The sequence below is a fragment of the Seriola lalandi genome, unplaced genomic scaffold, assembly GCF_002814215.2.
Source record: "Seriola lalandi dorsalis isolate HSWRI2012SDOR001 ecotype SW California unplaced genomic scaffold, Sedor1 jcf7180002054687, whole genome shotgun sequence".
In the NCBI taxonomy this organism is placed as follows: Eukaryota; Metazoa; Chordata; class Actinopteri; order Carangiformes; family Carangidae; genus Seriola; species Seriola lalandi.
The window spans coordinates 134200-145005 of NW_019525240.1; the positions used below are offsets into that span (position 1 = coordinate 134200).

General features: G+C 40.4%; 1 protein-coding gene across 2 annotated transcripts in view; it reads left to right on the forward strand.

Annotated features, from left to right (window-relative positions):
- ism2a (isthmin 2a) overlaps positions 1 to 10806 on the forward strand; it is a 21850-nt gene that overhangs the window by 6472 nt on the left and 4572 nt on the right. For both annotated transcript variants that reach the window (XM_087178406.1, XM_023422899.2), the window contains exon 3: positions 5583 to 5883. In XM_087178406.1, coding sequence (XP_087034532.1) covers positions 5583 to 5883 — 301 coding nt within the window. The remainder of the gene's footprint in view (positions 1 to 5582; positions 5884 to 10806) is intronic.

The window sequence follows — 10806 nt, forward strand, 5'->3', positions numbered from 1 at the left end:
ATCCGTTCACACCTGGCTTTAAAATGCATCTTCACATGTGTCTCGATTGACCATTTGTGATTGGATCTCACTTCCCTGCTCTATTAAATAAACAGGTATGCGTTGTTGTTTTTAGGCCAACCGGTCTAGGTCTGTTGTCCAATGTGATTTTGTGTGTGTGTGAGTGAGAGACAGAGAGCGTCACCACTTGTGATCGAATCACCCAAGGCAGATGTGAAAACCAGGTCTGAACAGGTTCTGTGTCTCTCTCTCTCTCTCTCTCTCTCTCTCTCTCTCTCTCTCGTCTCTCTCTCTGTCTCTCTCTCTCTCTCTCTCTCTCTGATGGGCATTAAATTGTTGAGTTGTTGTGGTCTTGTTATATAGGACTTCTGCTGTGTTAATCCCTTTTCTCTCTCATACAGTTGTGAATGTGAATACACAGTTTTGTAAATGGGAATGAATTCATTTAGTTTGCAAGTAATTGTAGGACTCTGATTTTCTTTTATGTCCTTTCTACTTTTTTACCAGTATGGACATGAAATCGGTCTTAAATTTCATTCATAATGATCTTAAAAAGGTCTTAAAATGTCTTAAATTTAAGTTGTTGAAACTTGCAGAAACCCTGATAGAGCAGGTCAAGGTTCTATATTAATACTGTGAAAGTATCAAAGCCTCAGTCCACAGAGAAATGCACACAGCCTGTATTCAGAAACTGAGCCTTAAAACCAGCCGTCAGGACTTCTGGAACTTTGTGATGTCACAACAAAGCAGTCACTGCGCTCAGCCACGCCAAGCCCCGCCCACCTGGAGCCAATATCCAACCTTGCAGGATTTGGTTTCTCTGAGTGTTTACCTGAAATCTGCTATAGTTTTTGTTGGACCACTCAGAAAATAGTCAGCCAATCACGAGAGGCTCAGAGCCTCCTCTCTTCTGATTGGCTCACTGACCTGTTGTCACTAGAGCTCCAGAGAGAAGCCTGAGAGAGGAGATGTAAAACTACATTGAGATGGTTTTTGGTTCTTAAAACTACAAATATATCTTCTTATGGATCAACACTTCAAATAAAACACAGAAGAAGAAAATATGGACCTTTATCAAGATGCATCATCTGTGGACCATGAATATTTGTACCAAATTTGTGCCAAGCCATCCAAAGGTTCTTGAGATGTTTCAGTCTGACACAGCCATCCCTACAGACAGGGTACCAGCATGACTAAAAACAAATTCTTAATTAAAGAAATTTGTGCCAAGCCATCCAAAGGTTCTTGAGATGTTTCAGTCTGACACAGCCATCCCTACAGACAGGGTACCAGCATGACTAAAAACAAATTCTTAATTAAAGAAAACCGTCTGGTTATGTAATGTGAGGATATATAAACATATATAACACGTTTGAGATTGAATGTTAGACATGAAAAGCATGAAGTAGGAATTATAGCATTTCTGGTATGTAACTTTTAAATGTATAGATGCATCATTGTTATGTTTATGGGCCTACAGAAAGACATACACATGACCAGAGGTCAGAGGTCATTTGAGGTTATCGAGGTAACTTCATGTTTGACTCTAGGTTTTCAGTCCTATGACGGTGGGTCACTTGTTACCGGGGTAAATCACCATGCTAACTGATGCCGAACTCCTAAACTGCTCCGGCGCAGGTTAACTTAGAGGATCAGATCAAAACCTGTCAACAGCCAAACCACTGACCAATCAGATACCTGGAAAAACTGAGTCATCATTCCTACAGGATCCTGACAGGGACAAAAGAGATTACAATAAAGTGATCAATAACGATGATCAGTTGACATTTATATAAATCAGTTGAATTGTTTTGCTGTTCCAGACCAACATGTGTCCACTCTGTTTTATAACAGAGCTTGCACAGAGATTTTATCACACTATATAAATAGATAATAACTATTATAGCTTCATTTTTATTGAACAGATATTCTTTAATCCGACTCCTGACACTGATGATGATTTTACTCTCTTCTTCATCACTGCAGCTCTGAACCAAACCTCTGATATCTTTGATTAGAAATTATCCACACTGTTGAAAAATGTATAATCCCATGATTATAAATTTGATTTATAAATTTTAAACTTTCCAGTCAGACTGACTTGTCAGTCTACTACTAAAGTCTATTACTACAACTACTTCTCTCTTCTTTCTCTCTTTTCTGAAGCAGAAACAGTCTGACATTAAATTTAACTTTCTCTGCATCACATGTTCATAAGTTTGTTCATCATCAGACTGAAGAGTGAAAATACTCAAACGTAATGATAATTCATGCACTTATTTACAATATATCTTTAGTCTGACTTTAACAGAGATTATATTTAGACATGGAAATAATATTTTTTTATTCCAGTCATATTGTTTACATTTCCCCTTGTTGAATATCACTTTTGGTCACGGCTATAACTGAATCTATCAGCAAGTATCAGCGTTTCTTGTCACATCAACACTTTATTCATGGTTCTGACGATGTTGCTTATAATTAAAAACTCTGCCTCTTTCACATGAATGCGCTCGTACCTGGACAGGTAAACCCAGGGTTGACTGAGCCGACTTCGTAGTACAGGTTATTGGCCAATGTTCAATAGTTTAGTTAAACCAGATAACTAAAAGTTATCCTGGGTATGTTGAAGTTGCTTCCTAGTACAGGCCTCAGGAAGTGGGTAGCCATGTTGACATGTTGTTATGAGACTATTCATCCCATTTTAAAAAGCCAATGAGTTTCCATGCTACGTTAGGTAACTTTCAACAAACACCCAAATTCTTTTTTTTAAATATTTTTTTGACATTTTTTCATTTATCTGATAGACAGTAGAGAGGGGACAGAAAATGTGGTGATATACTGATACATAATACTGGTGTCAGCTATAAACCTCCACAGAGTCTCTGTCTTCAGCTGCTGCTTTGTCTTTATAAACAGTTGAAGTGGGAAACACGAACACAAAACATGGGTTTGGTCTGGACTTGTCTGTGTTTACACGTGCGTCTGCATCTCTGCTTGTTTGTGGCAATGCGAGAGAGAAACGGAGAGGTAGTGAGAACCAGCTATCTCTTCATCTCTCCATCCCGCCACATTTTTCTTCCATTTCTCTGTCCCCTCATCCACCACAACAAAACCTTCTTTCAAAAAAGGAGAGAACACCTTTAATCTCATCTTTAAATAAACAGACTTCTCCTGCAGCAGTGACATCACTCCCTCATCTGTGAGCTTGTACCAACATGTCACTTTGTAATTTCCTCTTTGTCTTATAAAATACACATTTAGTCTTTTATATACATGTAGCAGTTCTGTACCCTATTCTATAGTAGTAGTGGTAGTGTGTCCAAAAACTGATTCCCTATTTTAGTTAGTTAAGCCCTTATTTCTGTTTTTCTTTTTAGAGTGTGCTTAAATATTAATTAGCAATAGCTATTTTCTCCTTTATTCCTATGGCTTCACAAGGTTATTAATATTTTAAAGGAATCACAAACAATTATCTATATTATCCAAAATTAGGTCAGGATTTATTATATTCAAAGGGAAATGATAATTTCAGGAATAATAAAAAATAAGTTGTAGAAATAATAAGACAAAAAATGAAATAACTGCTATTTATAGCAGTAACCCAGCAAGTCTACTGGCCTTTCTTTGCAAAATTAACTTTGTATTTACGCAAATAAATTGTACTTACATCCCTTTAATTTTGTTTTGCTTCTGTATTTCAACCATTAATAAACCATTTTAAGTACCTTTAAACTGTGGTATTTAACCTTAAACATACCCTTTAAATTATGGTATTTCACCTTAAATGCACTCTTTGAATTGTGGATGCAATCACCCATACACACACAAGCCAGCAAGAAAATGAAAGAAAACGAAAGAAATAAAACCCTGTTGCAGGCCTGACCGATGCTAGGGTCACTCCAACCAAGCAAATATAACTGTTCAGTGCTCACAATAGCTGGAGGTAAGTCACACAATCCTAGTGTTGGATCGCCACACTGGTGGAGTGAGCATGCGGGCTGATGGTGAGCTGCTCGGAGGATGAGTGAGGGAAGAAACGACTGAGAACTGTTGTAAAACAGGTTTAAAGTGTGGTTTGCCAGTTAATGCGCTGTATACATTAGAGCACAAGACTGCGAACCAGTAAAAAATTCGAATTTGTACTGTGAGAAGTTCAGTAATAGAACTTCCATCCCACTTCGTCGTTAAAGAAGCTACCAGGCTTCACTTGGCTATCTGCAGCGCCGGCTGGTGACACTGACTTTCCAGATCTTAGCCGGGTCACTTGCAGTCTGTCTGCGCAGTTCAGAATGTCCCTTGTGGAAACTAACTTAGCTAGTTAGCTGGAAAGGCTAATAATAACACAATATCAGCTACTGCGTCTATTACTGGACTTTTCACAGTACAGGCACCAATATTCACTGGTTAACAGTCTTATGCTCTAATGTATGCAACCACCTTTCGCTCACTTTTTTTTTTCTTTCGCTCCCTCTCCTGTCCTCTACGGGCGAGTATTCAAACAGGAACCCTCACTTACCTGTGGAGCAGCCCTCTCAGGAATCATAATCAGAGCGGAGAGTCAGATACTATTGTTACAAGGAGATCAGGGCAAAGCTGTTTACTGTTTCCACCGTGGAATTAGCACAGACTGTGATCACGTAACTGAATGTCTGACAAGAGGATTAGCACCAAAACTATCTCTGTGTTAAAATAGTTGCTTACAGTATGTTCCATAGATTAAATATAAGTTTAATGTAGAACTTTTTTCAGTTGACAGGAAGTAATGCAATAATTATGCTGACTTTAATTACACTGCAACTGTAGAGTGACTACCAATCAAACTTAAAGGTTATTTTAAACAAAAATACAGCAGCAAACAACTATTCTCTATGTAAAGATGTGGTGGAGTTATTGCGTCCTTAGCAGGACGAAGCCACCCCCCCTCTGTGTGTGATATAATCTGAGTTTCTCGGTTCATTATCTTGGTAGTTGGTTTGGCAGTGCGTGCGTGTTAGTGCGTGTACGTGTGCATGTTTGTGCAGGTTAAAATCAGGTTCAACTCATATCTGGATACAAGATGCATCTTAATTCCAGGTGTAAGTGGAGTTTCTGTCTCCCGGAGCAAAACCTGAGAGCGAGTAATTTGAGGTGGCGGCAAATCAGCTGTAGGTGTCAAAGATTATGTTTACATCTACCTAAGATCCAAATACAATGCGAGCCAGGCCACCTCAGGCAGATCTGAGCACATTTTCATCACATTAATACCAGGTTTAAACAGGATGCAAGAGATGTGTGGCAACACTCTGGAGGGGCCGTACATCAACAACAGGTGGGCGTGTGCTTCACCTGCCACAGCTTCATGGCATCTGTTCGGTTGCACCATTCATATGAGTTCTTTAACACTCTCTCAAAAGTCTCTGGCGTTTTCCTTTAAATGACTTTCATATTTGCTGTAAGATGACTACAACTGTACAGAGGCAGTAGTGTGAGTGAGGCTGTTTGATGTTCTGTGAGAATACTATGTGTCGGGTGCATTATAGGCCTGTGTGGCATTTAAAAAAAAGAATTTGCACAGGACAATAAGTATGTGTTTACTCCAGGTGACCATCGAGGTGGTGGACGACACCCAGACAGCGACGGAGGTGGAGATGGACCTGGCCAAGGAAAGTCAGCGTAACGACTGGTCAGTGGTGTCCTCAGAATGGGCCAGCAGCCACAAGAAGCTGTTCTGGCCACTGTTCTGGGAGTACCCGGAGCAATCGGAGAACGGGTTGGGAAGAGCCAGTCTGGAGGAGCAGTCGGAGGATTACAACTATGACGCAGAGGAGCTCGTCCTCAGTGGAGTGGAGGGAGACTGGGGAGGCCACTGGAACAAAGATTGGCATGCCAAGGACAACTACGGTGAGAATACTCTCTGAAAACCAAAGCAGCGCAGCCTGACGCACATTATTACATGTTTACACAACATGGGGCTGGGCAGTATGACTGAAATCAATATTACCGTCATTTTAATGTCTCATCAAACCTAATGAAGTCCCATATTTTGCCTCTATAAAGCAAATGTTTAATGGTGTTGACAAAAAAAGCCTCTTTCTGTCCCACACACGGTCAGATTTTTCTGTGGGGGGGGGGGGTCATAGCAAATATTAATTTACTTTAATTTTTTCTCTTTACGTTGTCACTTTGTTTCATGTAGCGCCATCATCAGGCCATCTTCTGTTTTTTTCTTGAAAATACTTGAAAAACTAGTGACATTCCCATCAGCCTCAGCTGTACCTTTTGTACTTTGGGTGGGTTGTTATCAGCTAATGTTAGCATGCTGACACACAAAACCAGCAGTTTCCAACCTTTTCCAACTCATGGTCCACTTCAAAATCTCAAAAATGTTGTCCAGCCAACATCCAACCCCTTAACAAGCCGGAGGCCAAATACTGTCTTCTCAGAGCACTTTTTATTTTAGTGATAATGATAGCATTTTTCTTTTTTGTTTGACAGGTAGAGATCATGTGCTGATTCACCATCTGTCTCTTGAATCTTTTCATTTAACTCTTCCTGTTGCTAACCAGCTATTCGCTTTGATTCTCCAGTTTTTGCCATAGATGGGATCTTTTAATCAGTCTGAGATGGCAAACAAGTATATGATGTGGTCAGGCAGCATAACATTAAAGTTCCGATCATTAGCATATCACAGTGACAGTCCTTAATACAAGAAAAAATAGTAACGTTTCAAAACATTACTTATATTTGTATTTTTTTTTATAATTGCATCTTTTCACCAAAATTGTAGCCTACTATTTTGCAGATGATTTGACGGCCCACTTGAAATCCCTTCACGGCCAACTAGTGAGTCACGGCCCACAGGTTGGAAACTACTGCACTAAACTAAGGTGGTGAACATGTTAACATTGTGCCTGCTCGGTTAGGACTAAGCTTATGTGGCATGCGCTCTACCAGGTGAGCCACCAAAGCATGCATGTTTACTTGCATATACTGTAGAGCAAGGAAGTGAGATCCGATCACAAGTGGTCACTTGAGACGCATTCTAATGGCAGGCATGACCTGTGATTGGATCACGGTTAATGCCAGGTGTAAACAGGGCCTCAGTTGTTAATTCTGGACCTGAAAGCAGGTTTGAAATAGAATTTAATATGGACTTAGTGAGAGAGAAGGAGAGAGACTTGAACTGGGGTTTGGGGGCTGGCACTGGAACGCAGGTAGCCAACGGAGGGGGGAGAAGCAACAGAGGCCAGATGACAGAGAATAAGGGAAAGAATGGAGGATGGACATCGTATGGTGTAGAGGGGCTGATCCAGGGCTTGAGAGGGAATTGGGGTGATGAGGAGAATCCAAATCCAAATGCAGATAGAGGCTGGTTGGTGACTGAAGATTGGAGGGTGAAGCAGGCAGAGGCTTGGGTGGAGGAGGGTGTGGGATCTGGCTCTGGAGTCCTGGGGCACAGAGGAAAAAATTTGTGTAAGCAAAAAGTTTCACAAGCACAAGAAACACTCTCGATAATGTTCAAAAACAACAAATTGGCCAAGAGCTGGCTACCATTGTGGTTGCTGAACAATCTGGCAAAGAGGAAAGGCCAGAGTATTTGTAAAGTGGTAGATGAGGTAATGAGATGCAGGTATGGTACTCTCCAGAGCAAGGTAGGGGAAACTGTGCCCACAGCATCTACACACACAGGGGACGGGACACAAGGAGGGGGGGGGGTGCACAGAAAGCTAGAGGATGCAGTACCCTGCAAAAGTATTCACCCCTTAGTGTTTTTCCTATTTTGTTGCCTTAAAACCTGTAACTTAAACTGATTTTTATTTGGATTTTATGTAATGGACCTAGAGAAAATAGTCCAAATCGGTGAAGGTAAATGAAAAAAAAAAAAAAACTTGTTTTAAAAAACTTTAAAAGTTAATTTATTCAGTCATTTTTTTTATTTGCCTCTGTATTCACTCCTTGTGCCATGAAACCCCTACCAATTGTCTTAGTAACTACCTTACCACTTAATTACTTAAATAACACACAAACCTATGCGCAATCTAAGTTTCACATGATCTATCACATGACCTTAGTATTTATATACCTGTTCTGAAAGGCCCCAGAGTCTGCAACACCACTACTGTAAGCAAGCGGCACCATGAAAACCAAGGAGCTCTCTAAACAGGTCAGGGACAACGTTGTGGAGAAGGACAGATCAGGGTTGGGTTATTAAAGAAATATCCCAAACTTTGAACTTTCCACAGTGCACCATTAAATCCATTTTTAAAAAATGGAATGAATATGCCACCAAAACAAATCTGCCAGGGGTCGCCCATCAAAACTCACAGACCAGGCAAGAGGGGAATTAATCAGAGAGGCTACAAAGAGACCAAAGATCATCCTGAAGGAGCTGGAAAGCTCCAAAGCGGAGATTTGAGGATCTGTCCATATCGTATACAGCCGTACACACCACAGAGCTGGGCTTTACGGAAGAGTGGCCAGAAAAAAGCCATTGCTTCAAGAGAAAAAATACATAACACATTTGGAGCTCACCGAAAGGCATGTGGAAGAATCTGGTCAGATGAGGCTAAAATTGAACTTTTTAGCCATCAACAGAAATGCTATGTCTGGTGCAAACCCAACACCTCTCATCACCCTATCTCAACACCATCCCCACAGTGAAGCATGGTGGTGGCAGCATCATGCTGTGGGGATTGTTTTCATTGGCAGGGACTGGGAGACTGGTCAGAATTACAGGAATGATGGATGGTGCTAAATACAGGGAAATTCTTGAGGAAAGCCTGTGTCAGTCTTCCAGAGACAGGGTGATCAAACACTTTTCTCAACTCGGCTGAGAACGGAGAATAAGAATCGAAGAGGTGACTGTTGTTTCCAAAGAGCAGTAGCCCACTGAGCTATTCTACTGGCAAAGAGCCCCATAACAAAAGATACTCGAGACTGCTCTGACTGGTAAGTAAGAGGCTGCTGACAAAACACTAAGGAACACTGAAATAAATGGCTCTCGAGAGTGAGTTATCTGGCTTTGAACTGCCTGCAGAGGAGCTTCAGGAGAGGAGGTTTCTTCACTGACTGGAGGAGGATTAGAGAGGTGAGAAGTGTGCTGAATGGAGTCAGTGTCTGCTGGGTCCATAGTGTCCACATTGTTCTGTCACCTTTTCTAAGTTAATTCTGGACCCACAGCACCTACAGCACCTACACACACAGGGAAAGCCAGGGACGGAAGTAGCTCACAGCTGAACAGTGACATCAGTAGCTATAGAGCCAGACGTTTCCCTCAGGAGTTGGTGGAGACCAAACCCAGAGCTAAAAGAGAGGGAATAAAAAGAGTGAATACTGGGAGTGAATGCTGTTGCTTCATGTCTGTTGGATGTGTACATGACGAAAGCTTATTAACAACTGTGCCACCTCATAAGGTGACAATATGACCAGGTGGAGTCAACATGCACTGCTGCACCCAGGTTGTCATTTGTGCTGGTTCACAACCCAACATTCACATGTCTGAGCTTACAACCATCTGATGCACATTCTGTCTCCTTGGAATTATTATATTATTAATTATTATTAAGTTCTATCTGACATTTTTGTCAAAATTGACTTATTCACATATTTTCCTTCAGTGACAACCTGTTAACATTATGTGAGGTGTTTCTTTTAGTTTTATGCATTTTTGGACTTCTTATTGTGAAAACAAAAAAGGTTCTATCTCCAAAGTCAAACTCTAACTTGGTTTTATAAGGTTCTATTTCTGAGTAAATCAGCACTCAGAGTAGCAGAAGCTGTTGGTGGTCTTGTCTGCATTCTGTCAGGTCACCTCACTTTTCAGTGAGCGGGAAAAGGGGCAGACAAGACAAAACTCAGTGGAGATGAGAAAATGTCAATAAGAAGGACAGCAATGCAAATGCAAGTTCAGTCTTTTTTCAATTGTTTCAGATCTTGCTGAGGAGTTTATTTTCACTGTTAGCATGCTAGCATGCTAGCCACATAATACCTGTAGGTAATTAGATAGTCTACATTTTAATTGATGAGGTCTTAGGCACACGATAAACACTAATTCCATTCATTTATACTGCTATACTTACTTGCTGTATAACTTAAAGAAAACTTAAACTCATATATCTAATTCCTACATCTAATGTGTCTAATTATCTAATCTAACATAATAATTCATCATAAAACAAGAAATAAATGTCTAATTATGACTGATCATGAGTAAACTGAAAATCATTGCTTGTTTTCATGTTTTGCAAGATAGAACCAAATCATTTCAAGCAGAAAGCGAGTTCTCAGGGTTACAAGGTTCTATCTGCATTTAACCTTTTCCAAATACTCCAAATTATAGGATTTTGATATTGTATATCCAATGTCTGTTATTTTCATGTATGAAAGAAACCTGTTCCACATAAGTTTTGCTATTTGGAATGCAAAAACTATGAAGCTCAAAACCGCTCAGAATGCAGATTGAACCTTATAATTCCCTCAACTATTCATTTAGTAGCAGTGCCAGTGTTTTTCGAAAGGCTTTATTTTATTCTTCACAACTTTTTACAAGGTATTGATTATTGCATTTCCTATTCACAAGTGATCTAACAATATGATTTTGAGCTTTTATTTCAGGAATATCTTGAATATACAGTTCGACACGAACGCATTAATTCAGCTGGAGCATTAAGCTGCAGTTGTTGATAAAATGTTGGAACATAACTCAGTTTGTACTCCTCTGAAAGCTGAGTGAGTGAGTTTTGCTAGCATAAAGCCATCATCACTCTCACTCCAAGAAGACTTTCACTCCTGCTAGCCCCCCTTACCCACCCCCACCCCCACCCT